At 31.0% G+C, this 23,583-nt stretch overlaps 1 protein-coding gene across 2 annotated transcripts; it reads right to left on the minus strand.

The window, feature by feature from the left end:
• Positions 1-3,521: 3,521 nt before the first annotated feature.
• Positions 3,522-10,219, minus strand: LOC139526812 (NTR domain-containing protein-like). Of its 2 annotated transcripts, none has more exons than XM_071321965.1 (5): positions 10,163-10,219; positions 7,021-7,157; positions 6,435-6,514; positions 5,557-5,644; positions 3,522-3,706 (listed from the first exon to the last, which is right to left on the minus strand). In XM_071321965.1, the coding sequence occupies exons 2-5, from the start codon at positions 7,148-7,150 to the stop codon at positions 3,576-3,578; spliced, it is 429 nt and encodes a 142-aa protein (XP_071178066.1). In that variant the 5' UTR covers positions 7,151-7,157; positions 10,163-10,219; the 3' UTR covers positions 3,522-3,575. The 2 variants fall into 2 exon arrangements, with proteins under 2 accessions (XP_071178066.1, XP_071178067.1); XM_071321966.1 differs by lacking the exon at positions 10,163-10,219 and adding an exon at positions 9,151-9,164.
• Between the last annotated feature and the right edge of the window lie 13,364 nt (positions 10,220-23,583).

The following is a 23,583-nucleotide window of genomic DNA, read 5'->3' on the forward strand; positions in this document are numbered from 1 at the left end:
AAACTTGCCTTTCATAGTCTGTTGATAATGTCTTTTGCTGATTTATTACAGACGGTGTTGCTTGTTTACTCGCCTCTCACAGTAGAGTATACAATATGCTTGCTACATGGGATATACATAAGTGTTTGTAAGATACTGATGTTCCGTATTTTCATTACAAAAATCACACTAAGGGTTATACAAGACCTCAGAAAAATATTGACATCCCTAAAACAGCAAACACGCAACCTGCAATTGAGTTATATATGCCTCCAATACTAATGTTGGGTTTGAACTCTTCCAAAAAGTTCAACATGGAGAACGGATGTTTTATTACTTACTGTAGGTATGAACATGTTATACTACTGTTGCATTTATTAAGTGATGTACGAGTTGTGTAAATAAGTATCTTTATCAATCACACTACATGGATGGCAATGAAAAAAAAACAGGGAGTAATGATAAAGCATACACATGACCATATCATGTATTGCATAGTGATTTTATTCTTGTTAATTTAGTCGTTTTTATTTGATTTTACAAACCATTTTGCTATGGTATGACGTTTTTCGTTGTTGAAAGATGAAAGCTTGATTATTTTTGCTTACGTCCCATTCATTTTATCTTTGGAAAGTTGTCTCATTGGCAATAATAACCCATCTTATTATTTTTGGTTATGTTGATCTAGGTTTTTTTTTAATGGGATTCTTTCTGACTTTTATGTAATCGACAATCGACAGATATTACTAAATAAAATCAAGCTAACATTTCTTTTGTCCACCAAGTCCTCTGGTATATTCCTCTTATATTCATAATAAAGCACATGAATATTGTTGACTACAATTGAAAACAAAGCTATATTTTTGCATATGTTACTCCCAAAAGTCCTATAATTGTCATGTCTAAGCCAGTGATATGGGTATGGCTCAAACATGATCATGATAGCAACCGCCCTAATCTTTATAGTACAAACGATTTTGCAGATCACCCTTCTTGCCAACTTGAGATGATACAATTCAACTTGTAACACTAAACTACTTCACGGCAAAAATGAATTTTAAGTCATTATTTTGTAGTTGAGAAACGGAAGGTTAACCAAACGATGACATGTTTTTGAAGAACATTATCTGGTGGAACGGAATTGACTTTAGAAGTACATTATCTGGTGGACCTAATTTGATTGCAAAACATTTAAAAGTTCAAAATTGGCATCTTTTCATTCTGTCCATTATTTGTCTGAGGATATTTAACTTCATGATGTCACGTAAGAGCATAACTATTGCAGCTGAGTAAAACTATTTATTCTAAAAATATATTTTACCAATATGGAAGTGAAACTGTTTGACAAGGTGAATGTGAGGCAAGGGACTAAACTGTTCCATCACATGCTTAACAGAAACAAATGCAAATCCGTGCTTGGAAAGTAACTGGGTGTCAGTGGTGTTTTGTTGCGGCAGAATTTGTTTTCACGTATTATCAATTCTTTTAGCTTGTTTCCCATATGGCACGTCTTAAAAGCGAACAAGATTGTTTTTAGTGACACCACTTTATCTGATTTTCATGTGACAAATACCTAATCATGTAAGTGACAACATATGTGTGTCATTTTGCGAACGGTGGCATTTTTGATAATGATTTGTTCTGTGTAAAATGGTAATGTTTGCCAAAAATTTGCACATTAAAGAACTTGAAGCGCTATTTTTTGTCTTAGGTGCTACTTGGTGGAACACCTAGAGCATAGGCAACCATTTTAATGTTAAATACAACGTCATTGTCAGATTTTAACAACGTTGACACAGGGACTGTAAATAATAGACCAAGGTTTGGAAGATCCCGTTAAACATTGTTAAACAACCTGCCGTGATGAGAGACGAGACTGCTTATTCGTCGTGCTTAAGCCAACTCATTTACTCCTAACCGGCAGCTTGATCACCACTGGCCTCCAGGTGGTCGTTTTAGTGTTCGAACATTGTTCCGTCGATTTCAATGAGGCAACCTAGGAGTATAATGAAGAGATCAGTCACCGTATGATCAGGTCATATAAGATTTGGTTTCTTTTAAGACCAATCGACGGCATATTACGGTTTGGTGGGGATATAAAACTGCCTATGATCACAATAACAACTGCCCAACGACTGCATTCGTTGCTGGTGGTGTTACAGTATGGGGTTGCTTCTCATACCGTGGTAAGCACGGAATGCATATTTTGAAGGGCAGCATGAACGAACAGACATATGTACATGGAAGACAATGCTATACAACAGAGGGCAAGGATAGTAACCTTGTATAAAGACCAAGAAGCCATTAAAACTAACAGTTTGCCTACTCTGTCTCCGTACATGAACCCTATCGAACATGTCTATGTTACCATTAACAGAAATCTCAATCACAGAGATCCACCATTGCAAAATACTGGCGATTTAAAAGTTGCAAATGTTGATGAATGAAATAGGTCTGTGCTATTTATCTGTATCGGAAGAAAGATACACTTCCTATTGACTCAAATATTGACATTAAATTTGCCGAATACCATAGATTAATTGTGGAGAATTTTAATAACATTTGATTATTTGATGTTGTAAAATAATAAAATCACGGTGAAACTTAAATTCCGTTTCTGATTTGTGTAATTTACACTATTTCTATGAACGCAAAACTTAAATATATAGTAGCTGCATAAGTAACCAAACTTAAGTTTATGGTTTGTGTATGGCATATGTTTGCAAAATTGCTACATGAATGTTTTCTCTTTTTCGAGGATTAACTGATGTTTTTAAATAAAGAAAAATAGAAGCAATACAAATGGTGGTGCTTAACTTTTAGCGGACTGTATATAAAAAGTAGATGATAATGCGAAAAAATATTATGACAGTTGTTGTCCATTTGTTTGATGTGTTTGAGCATTTGATTTTGCAATTTGATAAGGGATTTTCCATTTTGAATTTTCTTCGGACTTCAGTATTGATATTCAGCAAAATATATGACAGAAATAACAAACAAAACATACCGAGATATGGTCTTCAACTGTTATGAACATTGGCCATGTTTATGTTTGTCTTTTATAAGGATAAAATGATAAAATATATGTTCTTTATTTGCAAAATAAACAAAAACCAATTTTGGGTATAATAGAAAAACAAAGGATTGCAGGATCAGTCTTTACCACAAAATCTGTCCGCCAAAAAAAAAATCAGAGAAAAGGTGCTTTTGTTAATGTTTTTCATCTGAAAGTCATAGTGTTCTTATATGTATATACTGTCACACTTTTTAAATTTTTTTCAAAAATTCGAAAGCAAGTTTGCTTGTGTGTCGCATTGCAAGATTTACTTATGATTATATAGCCGCATGATCAATTGATAACTTGTTGTCATCTTTTAACAATCTCTACCACACAGAAAATCGACAATATTTAAAATAAATTGGAAGTAACTTCCGATGTTATAAAACTGACCTACCAATTAGAATTATTTATTTTCGAACATGAGCTACACGACAGATATCACATGTGGTGCCGGATTGTTTATTCATTTATTGTGCATATGCTATTTATTATTATTGTAATCACATAGAAATGCTCATAACATTTAAATATCGGTTTATGAATTACATCTTGCATACATTTTTCCATTTGTGAGTTCTGTTTGTGTATTTGCTGGAATATCAATCCATTGGTCATTCCAAAAGCAGTTGTGTGTTTCGTAAGTATTTCCATATCGTGATTTCACTCCTGGAAAATGAAAAGGAAAAGTAATTATAATAAATTAAGCTTTGTATGTTTTCCAATGTATCTTATATTTTTTTGAATAATGAAATAAAATGTATATCTTAATGTGTTGTGTGTTTATTACATACGTTGCGAAAGTCCCCAACTAAAGAAGATCTAACATAAGTTTATCTGCTCGTTTTTATGTTCGATTTTATGTATCTTTGTCGTAGCCTGGCTTGGAAAAATGAGTTTAAAAAAAACGTGCCGTATGCATTTTAAATGAAATGCGGATAGAACAACGCTAATTTCAATGAAACTTTCATACAAGTGAGAGTTTTACCCTGCAATAAAACCAGGTTCAATCCACAATTGTATACATGAGGAAATGATTGTACTAAGTCAAGAATATGACAGGTGTTATATATTTGTTAGTTTGTGTTTGAGCTTTTGAATTTGCCATTTAATAAGTTCTTTCCTTCATGAATTTGACTTGGAGTTTCTTCTTTCAAGCAAATGTTAAAGCATTTTGAGTAATCATAAGATTTTATTCAGATATATGGACAAATACGAAAAATGAATTGTGATTTTCTATGAAGAAAAATGTTCGAACATAAAATAATATAGAACTCCATTAAAGAATTTATATATGGTATCCGCGATTCATAACAGTGCATTACATTTATACCAGTATATTAATAGGAGGAACTCAATTTTGACATTTATACCAGTATATTAATAGGATGAACTCAATTTTGACATTTATACCAGTATATTGATAGGAGGAACTCAATTTTGCTGGTCTTCTACGAACCAAAACAATAAAGAAGCTGAGTTTTTTTTTAAATTCATCAAATTATCTACTTGTGAAGGAGCACTTCAACACGTCACATTTGGTAAAAAAAAAACACTATGGAATTATCAACATGCAAGACGTTTTCCATATACATGCGCATCTTATAGTGGTTACATGGTGATTATTTAATTTCGGCTATTTCATATTTTGACCTACATTTTGATAATGATGGTCCGTTTAGAACTAAACTTAACAAGAAAAAAGAGGATTTTCAAACTTCAATTTGTTAACTTTACATTTTCTGTGGAGTAACATGTCAACAGATCTGTATGGATCATATTTTTCAAAGGTGTAACAAAATGAATTAAAATATGTAAGGTTAATCCTATTGATATAGGTTTACTGCTCAGAAAGAAGCTATTGCATTAAACGTTCCAAATTCGTAAGATGACCATATCCCTTAATACGATCATCGGAAGCCTCTGTGGATTGTTTGAACGTAATGGTATATCTAATTCACACATGACGATTGATATGTCTCCTTGTCATGATCATAACCCCAACCTTATTTTTCGATTGCTACAATACAGAAATCATTTTTTGCATGGTTTGTATTTGTTTAAACAACAATTCGGATGTAACATACGAAGCAGCAACAGCTGAGTTTGTCTTTGTATTTTGGTATAGCTTGCGTCATTTAGTCTTTTGTTTTCAATGTAACGGTTTGCTATTTAAATCAAGATTACGTAAAAGGGACAACAACCGAGTCAAGTGGTCAATGGCAGGTAACAACCGAGGGTTAAGATATTAGGTCTGCGACACAGTGAGAAAATAAAGCAACTAGAGGCGGGCGTCAAATTGGACAAAAAAATGTGTACTAGTTTAGTGAAAACAGAAGGCACACTTAACTCCTAAACAATTAAATGAACATAACTAATCAAGTTTTTTAAATTGTTATCTTGTTGCATGTCTGATTATTGAATTTTTCATTGGTATCTTCTTTATCTTGTTCACATGATTAATTAATCAACTTTGTTTTAGTCACTTAAACAAAATAGAGAATGCATTAAATACTGACCTGATATAAGATATTCATATCCTGTAGATAAAAACACTCCGCATTCACTTGTCGGAGAAAGAATTTTAACAATACTTGGGAGCTTGATCTACAACATTACAAAAATATAATAAAAGACACGTAATGATATTTGAAATATATTACCTTTTAAAATTAAAAATTGACTTGTAATCGAATAATTCTGTTATTATTTATGTATATGTATTTATAACACAAGTATATAATCCAAGAAGTTTAACGAAATATGTATCATTCAAAGCTTCTGTTCGTTTAAATGATCAAGTATAATTTACCCAGACATCATCCTTCTGAATGTTTTAGCAATATAATATATGTCGGAATATTGTATACGTTTGGGTTTTTTTTATATTTTTTGGGTGCAGTTAATTTGGCATAATATGAAAGTAAAATATACCACGTTCATTTTTCTTGGACGTGTTTGCAGTTTTCAAAATATTTAAAACTGATTTGGCGATTAGTTTTTGTGAAGTTACGAATAGTGCAATTTGATCAATTTATTATGCTGTAAATTCAGAATTTGAGAGAAGTTTTTATTGTTGTGAAAATAAGGACAAAAAAATGTGTCGGAAAAAACAACTCTCATTTCAAATACTAGTATGAGCATGTCCGGTGATCACAATAATTTAAACATTTTTGCACATTCTGTAACAATAGCAATGATTAATGACCGAAAAAATCTGAAAATACAATACTTGTTGTATCCTCGTTTAATTAGGAAATAAATTGAGCACACGTAAACCAATTTGATATGTAATTGCTCTTTTGATCTGCACATTTTTCAGATTAAGAAAACTACCGTATTGTGTTCTAAATGTTAAGATTAGTGCATTGCTATAAAACAATGCATGGTTACTCACTATAAAATTATAATTTGGCTTCACTGTGTATTCAATTTTATCGTCCACGCGTCTCTGGCTTTTTATTATTCCTTTTGTTGCTACAATACAAAATAAAATTCTATTCAAATGATGTTTGTCAAACTTATCAGGTTTGCATATAGATTAATCATTGTTGCATATCATGCATTAAAGATAAAACCTCTTAAAAGTGTGTTTCCAAGTTTCAGGCATCGCTTTGCTTTGCTTTTTTTTTTATTTGTCGGTATAACCATCTTTTTGTATCCAAGCGCACTAATGATTCTTTGGTAAACGAACGTGCCTTTAGCATCCATAGTTATAAACCTGCTATATTTTGATGGCACTGCTGGTTGGCGTTTTGTCCCCGAGAGTATCACAAGAAGAGAAGTTAGCACTTTCGAAGTTACATGAAATATCATTGATATGTTCATTTCATATGTATAATAAATTATTTATAAAATGTTGATTTATTCGACACATTTAGGTTGTTCTTGTCCAAATTACAAAAATCTCCTTCTCTGAAATAACTGAGAAAGTACGAAACAAACTTTGATACAATTAAATAATTTATAATCTTCAAGCTTACCGAAAGTAGCCCGGCATAACTTTTTTTGATTTGTATCATACTGTGGACATTTTTTGCATCTTCTACCACGTGCCTCCGACAAAACACATAGCAGCACAAGACAAATCATGGTCACAATAGTTGGCTTCATGGTTATTCTGAAAGATGCCTCTTGATGTTACCAATGTCAAGAATGTCATTTTTAATTATGATAGTAATTTTAAACAAATGAATACCAACAGCTACCATATTAAATAGCAGATTTTCATTATCTTTTAGTAACATGTTTGACTGAACGAAAATAAAATAAGTAAATTATGTAATAAACATGACACAATAATTGTATCCCTCGAAAATAATTACAACTTATCATGAATAGTATGCTTGATTGATAAATTCCTACCATGATATACATTATGTGATTATAACAAAGAGGATATGTCAAAAAGTAAATATTTATCTGTTTATAACTTTTATAAGATAAGGTTATAGAAGTCTCTTTTTTAAGTATGAAAAATTTATGTTTAATAAAAGTAGTGTTATATCTCATTAAAGAAAAAGATAATTATGTGTGTTTGTTGTATTTTTATTCCTGAACTTAAAAAATACTTTTACGGAGGATACTTTTTCTTTTCTTTGTTTTTAAAATGTGAATTTTGGAATTGATTTGAAAAGTAAAAAAAAAAACAAATATTGTAACGCTAACAATAACTTGTAAAAGGTGTTTGGTCTCAAATAACATTTTCAAAACATTATCAAACTGATGTGCATAAATGTTGTGTAGGAATATAAATATCAAAAGAAGATTGAAAACTTGTATTCCGCAATCTTGGATTATAAAACAGCAGTACACAATCGGTCTCGATATTTAATTAAAATGGAAGAATGATGGGTTGTTTTAAATGCTTCCGTCTTTATGAAGATAAATATGTGTTTTAATGTTTACTTATTAACGACTGCTTGTTTTACAAATAAAGAACACTTTTTGCTTGAATCATATTGTTTCAACTTGCCAAATATTCTAGGCAAAAAAAGAAACGTTACATTGTTTTTAAGTTTGAAAATATCACATATATTAATTTCAAATATTTTCATGATTAAAACTAGAAACCGGAATGATGTATTTATCAAAGTTACTCATTTATAAAAAAAGATCGGAAATGACGTGACGTCATTTTCTGATTTCAAACAAATAACCATTGTTTTTTCATTTACCAGTATAGAGAAGGAATCGAGTTGTCCTTTTGGTCATAAATTGAGTCGAACACGATTGTTAACAAAAGATCGCATTAAAAAATTGAAAAAGTTACGCCAAAGTGAGAGAGAACGAGCTATTGGGATGTTGGCAGCAGGGATGACTCAAGTGCAGGTTGCAAATCATTTTAATGTCTCTAGAATGACTGTTGCAAGGCTTAAGACTCGTCTTACTGGCACAACAAATGATCACCCCCGTAGTGGCAGGTCACGTGAAACGATGTTACGCCAAGACAGGCACATCCGCATCATTCCTCTCAGGAATCGATTTGTAAACGCGTCAAAAACTTCACGTCAAACCTACGGAAGACATAACAACAGAATATTTGCTCAAACAGTTCGTAACCGATTACGTCAAGTTGGTCTAAGAGCTCGTCGTCCATTGAAGGGATCTATCCTTACCCAGCGTCTTGGATGGCGCGACTTCAATGGACTCGGGTACGAATTCGATGGAATAGGCAAACATGGAGACAGGTTCCTTTTACTGATGGATCTAAATTCAACTTGCAATTTAGCGACGGCAGAGTCAGGGTCTAATGGAGGCGCAATGAACGATTTTCTGATGCGTGCGTGCAGGAAATACCTCAGTTTGGTGGTGACGGAATCATGGTATGGGGCGGAATATCCTACCAGGAACGCACCGAGCTCAAAATCATCATTGGTTATAACCTAAATGCAACAAGGTATACGGACGAATTTCTGGCTCCAGTTGTTCTCCCGTTTCTCCGAAGACACCGTTTTAACCACATTTTCAGTAGGACAACACCCGTTGTCACGTGGTACACATTTCGTTGACCTTTTTAGAGAATAACTATATTCGTGTGTTGCCTTGGTCAACAATGTCTCCAGGTGGTCATAAATGCAAGAGGTAGTCATATAAGGTATTGACATGTTAACCTGAATTCTGTACTCGTCCTGTTAAAAATGTCAGAAAATGTGCAATATTGTTTTCAATAGAGAAAACTTGTTATTGTTCTCTTTAAAATTATGTTAGGTAACTATTCCATTAACTTATTGTTATCAAATTTTTGTTATAAAAAATCAAATGATCTTACAAGCATGTAACGTTTCTTTTTTTGCCTAGTAAAAATTGAAGAAATTATAAAAGAATTTGATTTGAATTTGCCTATTTTGTTATGTAGAAAGAAAATGAGTTCCGTGACCTAATTTTTTCTGATTATCTTCTTTTAACATTTATTTTAAAATGCTATCGTTTAGATTTCTTTTCAAAAAAAAACTTGAGTATACCATTTACCAAATGTTAAAAATTATTATAAATTAAGGAATGTATCTCCTTCATGCAAGCTCTGTTTCCTTGCACGGACTAGGCTATACTTTTTTGGAACGTTTGGATTATAGCTCTTCATCCTTTATATAAGCTTTGGATTTCACATATTTTGGCCACGAGCATCACTAAAGAGACATGTATTGTCGAAATGCGCATCTGATGCAGAGAAATTGATACCGTTTATGTTATTATATACAATCTATAGACATTTAGACAATTTTGAATAAAAAAAAACGAGACCATTCATTTCATTATATTTTTGAACAAGCTTGTTATGTACTACATTATAAAAACTTCTTTAAAAATTGTATCAACTTCAATGCTGAACCATAATTAATCACACCCCTTTCTACCTTTGATATGAAAAAAAAATAAATTCTAACATGTAGTAACATAGTGATTTTTAAATATAAAAAATTGAAATTGATTTGCACATTTTATACGAATTGAATAACTGCTGGCTGAGTTATTTGACAAAAAGCTTTAGCGCATTACAACAGAAAATGTTGAAATGGACAACGAAATAAAAGAACAAGTTTAGAATATGAGTAGCGAAAAATCCAATCATTTTCAAAAACAGCAAAATTCAAACTAATCAGTGAGATATCACATCTATCTTACCTTGTTCAAGATCAAAGTTAATTTCGTTTATTTAAATGTTAAAACGTCTATATATATTATATATATATATATATATATATATATATATATATATATATATATATATATAACTCGTCTAAACATCAACCCAACAATGTTAGATCTGTAAATTTGCTTTCGCAAATTTTTGGTTCTTCCCTCGCCGGGATTCGAACCCATGCTACTGTGATATCGTGACACCAAATCGCCTGCACTGCAGCCGTCCCGCTAGACCACACGACCACCTGGGCTCTCAATAAAAGAGCTTTCGGTGGGCATGTGTTACCTTTCCACGTCAGTTTTAATCTAGCGGCGTACTACAGTACATGATATATAAGGCATGAAGATGTTGTTGTTACAGATCAGCTAAATTATCTATAGTAAAGGATCCTACAAATTAATGTAAGATACAGTCACAGAAAATAATTATATTCATAAGTACGTCTGAGTCAGTGACAACCCTACAACAGATGTATCCATCGGATCGCCATCAATGATGGTGATACATGGCTGTGTACATAATGTATATACAACTCGTCTAAACATCAACCCAACAATGTTAGATCTGTAAATTTGCTTTCGCAAATTTTTGGTTCTTCCCTCGCCGGGATTCGAACCCATATATATACAGAAATAAACCGGTTTCGATCATCGGTACACTTAATTTATTTTTTCTTAAAACAATCGCTATTGTATTGTTTTGCGTTTTATGTTTTTGTTAAAAACGTATTGGTGTCAGATTCAGTGATAAATTTCAACTAAAACAACAAATACATGATATAAAAATTTCATATCCGGGTTTAAAGGTTTCTCAAGGACGTTGAAGTCATCTATCATAAATATTTAACATTTATCTCTTCTATGTGTATTTTTGGTTTTTTTTAAAACATGACCACGATCAGTAAGATAAATAACGTATATAGCTGATGAAAAATATTTAACGGAATGAATTACTTTATTTCAAGAGTACCTTCTACCTCTAGGTAAAAATTACTAACGTCGTTTTTCAAAACCTTTTAGAATTTTCTTTGTCATTTCATGCACTTCAAAGTTATCTGAAACTGATTGATTAGAGAGCCACTTGTCAGTCTTATGTTTACCATCGCCCGTCCGGAATAAGTAAATTAACAAAAATTCCGAACTCCGACGGATATTCAAAAGGGAAAGTACTTTATCAAATGGCAAAATCAAAATCGAAAACAACCCTTATATTTCTGACATTGTAGAGGCATTTTCTGTTGGATTCGACATAGATTTATAACTAGCTACACTCTCTCTCTTATATGACAGTTATAATTATAAATTATGGTGACAGTAATGAATTTTTACTCACAACATCCCGTAAAAGTAGACCGAAAAATACAGAGCACATATTGGAATTATAATATAAAATTAGAAATTATGTACTCATTGTCACAAGCATTTTATTTCCATATACAGTAATTCATCTTATGAAGGTGGTGTACATTGCAACAACTTTCTCTAAAGTTCTGGAGTTTACATTCATATTGATATTGTAAAATATATTGACTATCTTTACAAATCTGCAAGCGAGATAGAATCTTATCCTCCCTCATACACATTTCTTGGAATATGATAAATTAAAAGCAACCGCTTCGCTCTCATTCCATTTGGAATTTACTGATCCCATATATACTGTATAAGATTACTAGCACACTATGTAGCCAACAATATTATTTTTCGATTTTCATATTGGATATAATTGAATATCATTAAAAAAAATAAAGTATTAAACGTAACGGGCTTGTGCAAGTTATACTATACGTGTCATAACTTTATTTTCCTGAATATGGCAAAGTGCTTCCAAGTCTATAAATATAGGCAACAGTATTATACCGCTGTACGAAAGTCAAAAATAGATTGAGAGAAAACAAATCCGGGATACAAACTAAAACCGAATAAACACATCAATTATATAAAATTGTGTAGGTTGTTGAATACTTAAATTCGAGTTTCACCTTTTTCCACAAAATCCACCAAATAAAAGGTATACATTAGGTTTTAGCTGGTACGTCATTTGATAATTTGTGGAGTGTTATCTCGTTAAAAATCATTCCGTACCATCTTGTTTTTTACAATACCATGCAATTGAAAGATTTTCCTGATTTTGTACTCTATAAACTTGTCCATTTCAATTGTAACCCGTAGGTTTTATTTGTCGTGCTTAAAATAACTGCAAAAGTAAATACAAAGGACAATAGATGAAAATAAGCCATTATCTCATTAGAAGAAAAAAAAACTTCGAATTGTTAAGCAGAACCTGCAAATCTCTTTGTGTATATCACATGTATGAATGAAACATATTCATTCCGGATTGAGGATTGTGTCTTTTTTATAACTATAACAAAGAAGCATAAGATATAAAAGGAAGAATCAATACTCAAAATTTGAAGAGAAACCAACAAAATCACAAAATGAAAAGATAATAGACAACCTATTGTAGAAACCGATTATTAAACCTGTAAAATGAGCATAATAAACTCCATTTCACATGTAGGTCTAAGATTGAATAAACAGATCCTACTAATTAAGAAACAATTAAAAAATATATTATAAATGTGTTAAAAGAAAAATAATGTATTAAGTTACTTAAACTATATAATAAAGTGATGGAAGATAATATCAAAAAGATACATCGAAAAAGGACAAATGAAATAAAAAAAAAATTTATATTTGAAGGTAGGTGAAACAAACAAATTGTAAACAATATAAACATACGTACTTAAATGTTATGAATCATCAACACACATTATTTATTATCAAAATAGCGCGTGGAAGGTACTGACATCTGGGAGTTCGCATACAATTCTTATCCTGAAGTAGACAAATATGTTTCCTTGTGCAATTAACATATTAACAACATGTTTTCATTCTTTTGATATTTGTATTCCTAAATATATTTACGTGTTACATTACATCAATATAACCACATATATCATATGTACGTGTTACATTACATCAATTACATTTGATAAACATTATGATATAAAAACTATCTTTATCGTTTGTCTTATAGAGAAAAATTAGCAGTTCACATGATTTATAATTAGAGTTGAAATACTATGGACTTATTTATATTCGTTGGATACTAATTTTCGTGAATTACGTGGATACAGACGAATCACCAAATTAAATGTTTAACAAATGACAAATTTATATGGGCTGGTATGCAGCATTAAAGTTTTTAGTTTCTAAATTGTTAGCTTAGTGTAATATGAAGCTGACTTCAATTGTCATCAGTTGAAGATGCGTTCCGCGAAATGGCGAACACAAAACAGGAACGAAAGATCTGCGTGTAACATATAGTCAAGCTCACCATCACTTTTATCTTTAATTTGAAAAGAAACACTTTCTGAGCCTAGTTTTTTTTAACAAACAATCAATAAAATCTTACATATCATAAAGATGGAGGAGACACAATAACAAATTTGACATGGGGATATCTATTTTTAATATTTGGCGTTATAGCTGTTTGGGATTTTTTGAGAAACGATTTAGAATGTCGGAAGATATCATGTTAAATTTAGGGAATTTTGAAGCTGATTGAAGGTAAATTCAATCAAAAACCGACCAATATAGAAGGTGTTTTCTTTTAATATTACTATTGTTGGCAAAAAAAATAGCACTTTATAAATTTCACGAGCCTTATTTACTAGTTGCTTCTCCTAGAAACAGTGCATTCTCATAATTGACAAGCTAGGGAAGTATATATATATGTACCCAAATTCGTGTAATGTAGCTTATAGATATAAGAAGTTGTGGAATGAGTGCCAATGAGACTGGATAAGAAAGACATTAGCTTGAAGGATTTGTGATTTTGGTATCTTAAAGAAATGATTTTATCTTCTTAGTTGATGCATTTGCATTTATATATAACAACATTACAGTGGAGCCTATATATATGGAGTATTTACATCTATCAGTTAATACACTATTCCAGACAACTCCTGTCATGATTCCCTTCAGGTTTTCCGTGTATTGGGAATCTTTAATTAAAACCAAGAGTTATAAGGGATGAAGCTTAAAGCATCCCTTTAAAATTGAACGGACGCCATCATAAATTGGTTGATCGTTAAGGAATACCTGTTTTTCAGATAACGACAGATATGTTTCAATTGTATTTATCATAATCTCATCCTATTTGTTTTTCAAATGTGACCTACCAAATAAGACTATTACCGGGGTTTGTTCTTACATGATCAACATGACGGGTGCCACATGTTGATGAGGATAGTCATACCCTTCCTGAGCACATGGGAGCAACCTCGAATTTTCCTGTGGTTTGGTTAGTCGATTTTTAGTTTTGTAGGTTATTTTTAGTATACTTTTGTTTGGTGTTTTTTTCATGGCATTTTTTTTGTTTGTTTTCAACTTATAAGTTTAATTATCTCTTTGATAATTGTTGCCTCTCTTTTATTGCTGTTCTTTTTAGAATATAAAGAATCATTTGTATGATAAGAAATTCTAAATGATAACAATTGACATCGATATTACGGAAAATTTTGTTTAATTTTTAGTATTAAATGATTGAATATAGACGGGTCTTTGCTTAGATTGATAACATAATAGGCTTTTAACTAAACAGTAACAAATCTGGCATTTAAGGGGAACACTTCGTACCAATATGATATCCATACCACCTATCGGTAGGCTGTATTTTCTAAATGCACATAGATGGTTTGGCAACACTTTTAGGAATTTTGATCCTCAATGCTCTTCAACTTCGTACTTTATTTGATCTTTTTAACTTTTTTGGATTCAAGCGTCACTGATGAGTCTTTTGTAGACGAAACGCGCGTCTGGCGTATATACAAAATTTAGTCCTGGTATCTCTGATGAATTTATTTCCAAGGAGAAAAAAATATACAGCTTTCATCATCTTATCACATTGCCAGTAAATGTAGCAAAAAAGTAACAAACTAATATTGGAAAAACATGTAATATCTTTAAATATTGTAAATATGAGTTTTCTCCAGCATGCATACTATATAATATACATATTTGCGAAAAGAAAGGTACTTTGAGGTGAAATACCATCGAATAGTAGTTCGTTACATCCGTTGCATCCGGTTGCATCCGAAAAAGGTCGAAAACAATATTCCTTTGAATTTGACATTTATTTAGTAGAAAATTAATCCTTCTATTCGTTGCAGTTAACTTAATTTATAAGATTATCATATTTTTTTATCAGCAGACATAACGAATGTAACTTCCTTCTTTTTATTTAGTTTTATGTATACTTAACAAATACAAGGCCTAAAATTTATGGACTGCATGTAGTCTAAACCATATTTGAACTGCATGTTAACATTGATTTTAATCAATAGGAACGTACTAATGTGCTGTTTGACTGTTGATTATACTTACACTATATCGAGTTTAGTTCAATGTGAACACGGTCTAAGAGTTCTCAAAGTAACTGACGGCTGGTTCACATAAATTCGCATATTATTATTGAATCATTTTTTTTCTGAGACCATTATTATTATTATTGATCAGTAAAGAACATGCTGTGTAAGTGCTTCATATACAGTCTGAGAACAGCTTAACCTTCTAAAATACCAACATTTACGTTCGTTATATTTGCAATATGAAGTGCCATAAGTCTTCATATTTATATAGCTGTACAAATGTAGTCATGTTTCATCTATAAAACGCACAATCAACATTACTTTCAATATAACAGTTTATAATAAATCCCAACAAATAACTGACACAGTCATATACGGAAAGTCGGAGGTCGCTTTTCAAATGTCGAAAATCAATGTTGATAATCATTTAGTTATCTAAATTGTAAAATTACTTATGCGTCAGCGTTTAGAAATAAGAAACAAATCTTTGTTTATTGATAGATATGCCGTTATGTATACAACATGTTTTTTTTAAACAATGTAGTCATGCAAGTAAGAGGAGAGTTAGATAGCAATAAAACCAGGTTTAATTAACATTTTTACACATAAGGAAATGCCTTACTAAGTCAGGAATGTGAAATTTGTTTTCCATTCGCTTGGTCCTCAATGCTCTTCAACTATGTACTTGTTTGGCTTTATAACTATTTTGATCTGAGCGTCACTAATGATTTTTATGTAGAAGAAACACGCGTCTGGCGTATTTAACTATAATCCTGGTACCTACATAATAGTTATCAAAGGTATCAGGATTATAATTTAGTACACCAGACACGCGTTCCGTCTTAAAAAGACTCGTCAGTTACGCTCATATCAAAATATTTATAAAGCCAAACAATTACAAAGTTGAAGAGCATTATGATCCAAATTTCAAAAAGTTGTGGCAGCTTTTCGTAAGCCATTATCAGCTTTACAAAAATACTGTTACTTGTCAGCTCTTGTTATTGATGGAAAATGTAACATCGAGCTCTGTCAAAGCAGACAATGTCAGGAGAAAATAAAAAAAAAAACAGATAACGTACCATAAAATAGGCTTTTATATTTCGATAGTTTGTGTTTTGGTAAGAAGTGGTGCATACTTTCACTAAGGAAAATCCAGTAACATTCCATGTTGTTAATGAGTTCTTCATTTTTCTGGACACTGAAAAATTTAGTAGAATACAACATAATTTTACCTTAAAAATTAACAAATTGTAAAAAAACAAATCTGTTATAGTATATATATAAGAATTACAAATTTTAGTTGAGAACCCATAAGTTGTACCTTGTTAAAAACATATAGGATAGTGCTTTCAATTATAAAAATAAGCAAGTTGTGTTAATAAATTGACTATTTTTTGTGAATATGTCTAACTTCAACACAAATTACATTCACAACGATATCCGGATTTCAATTAAGATATTATCTTGTGAAACCTGTTTTCAATTACATGTAACAGCAATGTCAGAAGTGTTTTATAACAGATTATATATATATATATTCATTAGCTATAGCGTAAGGATGAAACTAAAACTTAGTTAGAATTTTCAGGCAATATTATTTAGAAAATAAATATACCACTGGCATCTGCTATCATTTAGAAACTGAATATAAATCAACATTTAAAGATAACATGCAATTAATGCACACAATTAACGTATAAGGTAACACACCGTCATATTATTTTTACTCGTGTGTCTCGGATGTTACCAGTTGTTATAATGTAAACCAAACGAGTGTTTGGCGTACCAAATAAATGCAACAGTAGTATATTGCTGTTCAATAATCATAATTCGGTTAATCAAAAACAACTCCAGGTATCAAACTAAGACTTAGGGAAACACATCAACAATAAAAGGAAGAAAACAGAACAACCGAAACACTGATTATCAACAAAAGCAAACGCCAACATCCATAGAAACGGACTGCAGAGAACAACAGCTATATTCATGACTTAGTACAGGATATATTTAGAAAATAAGTTAAACCTGGTTTAATAACTAGCCAAACCTCTCGCTTATCTGACAGTGTTAAAAATATCGCTAAAATGGCAAATCTACGTACAAGATTACAGCGCAAAGAAACGCAAAACACTAAGCACCTAGAGATATAAAAATAATAATATAATAGTAGATCAAAACATGTAAACCACAGACATCGGACATCTCCCATGAATGTACGACAGCATACCAGAACACCACAAACGAAATATGAAATGCGTGTCACATGCATGGATCATTGTCACAACAAGTGATGCATTTTTTCGGACAATTATAATATTTTAGGTAAATTTCTAAAAAATAAAATATATTAGTTTCATCTATAGGCACGTAAAGAATATTAGTTTTTTCTATCCATGTCTTATTCTAAAAACTTTGAATACTCAAAATAATCCTATGCATATAATTGCTTTACAATTAAAATTATATAAATCAAGTAGCCGATAATCTAATGTCGACATATAAAGGCAACAGTAGTATACCGCTGTTCAAAACTTATAAATCTATGGACAAAAACAAAATCGGGGTAACAAACTAAAACTGAGGGAAACGCATTAAATATTAGAGGAGAACAACGACACAACATTAAAATGTAACACACACAGCAACGGACTAAGCATTAGACAACATCCGATGAGAATAACCAATATAACATCAAAACCAAATACATGAATTTGGGATAGAAAAGTACCGTGACACGTCTTATAGTAATGTGAATTCAAACTCAAAAATAGGAGAAAACAAACGACACAACGGAAACACAACGTAAAAATGTTACACACAGAAACGAACTATGATATAACAATGGCCATTTTCCTGACTTTGTACAGGACATCTTTAAAGAAAAAAATGGTGGGTTGAACCTGGTTTTGTGGCATGCCAAACCTCGCACTTTGATGGCATTGTTAAATATAACATTAAAATGACAACATAATAATACAGGACTACAATACAAATAAATAGCAGAACGTATTAGGCATAAAAAAACACATGAATAATAGATAACAAAAGGCATCAGGTTTAAAATTCATTACGTCAAAAACGCACCTCATGCAAACAAGACTTACCAGTGACGCCCAGATATAAAAGTTCGAAAGTCAAAAAAAGGGGGACAAAGTTGTACAGCTCTGCGGATCAAAAGTTGAAAAAGTTTGTGCCAAATACGGCTAGGATGTTTTGCTTGTGATAAGAACATCCTTATTATAAAGAACAATGTATGCTATTACAAACAGTAAATTTTATCAAATGAATATAAAAGATTTACATGATCAAACTGACGTTAACTAATTACAGAAAACAAAACCATAATACATAATGCATTGAAGACCAACACAGAAAATAGACACACCCGCCTCAGTGACAAACCAGGCCTGAACGCAAAAAGTCATAACCATGACGTCACATACGAAGTGTTGAAAAGGTACAATATTACGTCATGCAGATATTTGACTTTCTGAAACAGCACAAATATGACGTCATATTTGAAAAATATGTCATGTGCAAACATTGTTTTTTTACAATGTTGGGCTTTTCTTTTAACATCAAATTAAAAATAAACAGTCGTGTACAGTCGTTCCACAGTAAGGCAAACATAGAAACAGGAATGTTGTTTAAATATTATAAAATTATATTCGAATTAGCGGAATGATATAAATCTAAAACTTACATGGTTATTTCTGTTAGCAAAGCCTTTTTTGACAGATCAAGAAACAGCAAGTTATTTTTACTATCTATAACAACATACCACTGACATAACTGTTTATCTCCTCCCTTTGTCCATGTTATTTTAGGTTCTGGAATGCCTGTGGCTATGCATTGGAATTTTAAATCAGTACATTAACTAAATGCCATAGACTCAAATTTCTATCATATCTATGTCCTATGATTTTTGGAGAAGGTGCAATAAACAAATAACAAGAGATTGTATTGAAATGAACAATGATTTTGGATTCTGTTAGGTTTACTATATGATAACGTTATAAGTTTTGCTCATTGTTGAAAGCCATATGGTGGCGTTTAAATGATAATGCCAATGAACTTTAGTCTTGTGGATATTTGTTAATTTGCAATCTCGCTACGCCTTCTTACTTTTAAAGAAACATACAAATGTTGCATTAAAAGTTAAATTGATCGGTTCAATGACTGCAGATGTAAAATGTGATATTTAAGTTTATGACAAGAATCCGTTATACGCCATGTCAATAAGAAATATTTTAAAAGGTGAATAAAAGAAGTAATTTTGATTGTCACCAAAAACAAATGAGGTTATTGTAGGTAAGGTCAGATAGGGGGTAGATTTACAGCATAAATCATAACGATCATTACCAACTTTTGGTTTAGTGAAAGTGTGTTCAGTTAATAATTATCATGGTCATAAGTCAAGAGTTTAATAAAAAAAATTCTTAAGTAAATTTAAAAAGGAAAGTCTTTATAAAATAAAAACCGTAATCACATAAAAAAACGAATGGAAAACAAATTCCTGATTCCTGATTCGGTACAGGCATTTCATTATGTAAAGTGAAACCCAAGAGATATTGTTAAATCTACATTGATTTAAAAACGTCGAGAACCTTAAACATTGTACGCTGCTGTACAACAAAATGGTTTCGTATCAACAGATATGTTCTGAAAAGAGTGAAAGATGTCATCCGTCTATGTTAATGTTTGTTTCATATAAATGGAAATAAGTCTTGAATTGTGTTCCAATGTCATAAGTTAAAGATGTATAAAAACATTAAAAACGTGAAGAGCTCAATGCAATCATAAGTGTTTTCATTCCTTTTCAATAGAAACATATGAGATTAGAAATAATCATATACCAAAATAATATAGATATACTTTACGAAAGTATGTATTGTTAAGTTTTGTGCTACATTCTTTGATTTTATTAATTCTAGGTACTTTTTAACAGATACAAACAAAACTAAAAACCTGATTCTTGTTAAGAGGTTTAAATATTTTTTAAGATAGATATAGGAAGATGTGATATGTTTTTTGTTGTTAATTTATTTTTATTTTGACTGCAGTCAATTCAGTACTGTTAAGTATTTATTTTCAGATGGTTCAGTTTGAATGTCACTTTGGTATCTTTGGCCCTCTTTTATGACAATATCACTTTGCCAATGAGAATGGGTTTTATCAGTGTTTAAGAAATGATTTTTCTTTGTATCCATGTTTTATTTGTGAAATATCAAATGTTTTAAAAAGGTATATTTTCTGTATAAATTTATTAATCATGAAGACTTTTGAAGCCCAAACTTTCTATTGCCAGACTATTACAGAACAGACTCTAATTGAATGTTTTATTTTTAATGTCAATGGTATTACTAACACCACTGGGTCGATACTTCTACTTGTGTATTGTTTTACTAAATCAAGTAGCCATTACGTTTTTAATGTCATTTTTAAATTCGGTTTACCGTTGCAAAATATCTGTACATCACAGAAGAAGACGCATGTGTTCACTTTGGCATTGGCATCACTATCATCCAGTCTTCTCTTCCTCGAATGTGACATCATCGAATTAAACTTATCACAAAATTTGTAAATACAGAAGAAGCACGACGGGTACAACAAGTTGAGCAATATGAAGATTATATCTCAAACCCTCTCCTTTATAGTTGGGTACGTCTTGATAAGTGTTTAGTTTTCTATCTCATGATGTGACCCTGTTGTTTGTCTTTTTGTGTAATTTTTCTGACAAAACGGTTGGTTCAAAATTTTTGAAATTTTTATATTTTCGTTAAAGGGTCAAAGTAAATACGTTGACAAAATTTTATGAAAATTAAATGAGCCAAATAAATTTTAGTGGAAGTGTTGGGTAACACCTTAAATCATTTTGAAAACGCTTATATCACTGAGACCTTATCTGACATGAAATGAACAGCTCCTTCCTTACAACAGCTTCTAGAATAGTTTCATAACTGCATAGATTTTCAATTGTGCGTCATTTTACATAATTGTTTACAATTGATTGTTTTATTGTTTAATTGTCATGGGAAATGCTGTGAAAAACTAGCTTAATTTTTTTTAGCGTCAAATTAGAACATTAAGTTTCGTGTTTGCGAACTGATATGAGTATCAATTTATTATGCATGAATTAATGATAGACTTTAGCTAAGAAACATTTGATCAGTGTGGTTTTTGTAATCATTCAAATAGAGAAATGTTGTTCAAATTGCATAAAGATTCAACCACTGCATCGAGTGTGATACGTTATTTATCCAATCGAGAAATTTAGATTAACACATTTTAAATGCGAGGCTCGCCGAGCGTTTTAATTATTTAAAATTTAACTGTCGAGAGTTGATAAGTATCGTATTACAAGAGATTTGGTGGTGGAATCTGTTTCTTTAATGATTTTTAAACAATATGCAGACAAATTCAATACTTCTTTTTTAAATGATCTGCAAAATGATGACGTCATCATGCATGGTCGCCTTTTTTCGTGGCGTCACAGTATGGAATTCAGAGAAAAGTAAGAAAATTCGAAGTCATAATCGAATTTTGACCAATGAAAACTGAGATTAAACGATCCACACGTTGATTAAATAAAAATCAACATGTCAGGAAATGGATAAGTAATGTAAGAATTAGAGAAACTAATTATGTGACTGGACATTTATCTAATGTCGCTAAGAATGTGAGTGAACCAGCATTTAACCGTTATAATTCAACCATGACATTAAAACGTACAAACACACCAAACGACATAACAACTGTCTTATTCCCCGACATTACATTTCTTAAATAGAAAAAGGTGAATCGAAGAAGCACTTAAATTTAAATCAACTAAATAAAAACAATCAGTGATCTGTTATCAACACAAATTTAAAAAAAAACTAATTATAATTATTTTACTCATGAAATATATATTTTATCATGTAGTCATGTCAATAAACTATAACGCGTGAGATAAAAGAAAAGTTCATACTTAAAACTTCTAGTAATCCAATGTATAGCAATGCTACACTATATCTATATTTTGATCATATTCTAATTCAATGTTTTTAATACCAGATGTTATAAATAGGCATTGCAAAACTTTTGTAGAAATGATTAAAAATAAAATTTGGTTTTCAAAGAACAATAAGTAAAATTATTTATGATTATGTATAAATTCAGATATCTATGAAATAAAACTTTTTCCTGATATCTCATATCCAACATGCATAACTAATTTATGAAGGTAAGTAGCTTACGATTACAAACCTAGTATCCTGATAATTTGTGTTAATAATCTATTTAAGTAAATAGCGCACAATTATAAATCTAGACCAAATAGTGCAACGTCTTGGAATATCTGACCGACTAAAACTCATTAAAGAGAGTGAAAATGATAATAATATTTAACCAACGATTTAAAAAAAATCGAACGAAAAAACAAGCTAGATCCCTTTTTGAACAATATTTTAACAATCGATCCTGCTTTAAACATTTTTAAAATTCTAATAATGTCATACTAATCAGGTACGAAACCAAAATAACGCAAAATTTGATATCCTATTGCCTAACTACGGTATTCATAGGATTTTCAACTGCTGCAATATAAACATATACTTTTTATACTTTCAAGATTATTGGCTATAAAAGGGATGATAATAAAAAAGCATATTTGCAAAAGAAATAATAAATATAATCCTTTTTAAGATTCTTTTCTGTCTATTCCGTCACTGTGTTAAAACTCACTTTTATTACAATAGCTGTGAAACTAAAAAAAAATCTTTTATGTAGAAAAACAAATATGGTCGACGAGATATATCATGATCGTTAAATCATTTTAAATTTTGAGCTTACAACACATGTGTTTGATCTAATGTTCATTAGGAAAATGAGAATATTTTATTAAATAATGCATCATTATCATGATTATGCTCAAAATTAAAGCATCCCAGGTTTATATCAGTTTATTTTTCTCTCTTAACTTCCTTGACCTTAAATCATATTTAAACACACAGAATATTACCATGAGATTATCGATAAAACCTTGGAGAT

This window comes from Mytilus edulis, chromosome 6 (assembly GCF_963676685.1).
Source record: "Mytilus edulis chromosome 6, xbMytEdul2.2, whole genome shotgun sequence".
Lineage (NCBI taxonomy): Eukaryota > Metazoa > Mollusca > Bivalvia > Mytilida > Mytilidae > Mytilus > Mytilus edulis.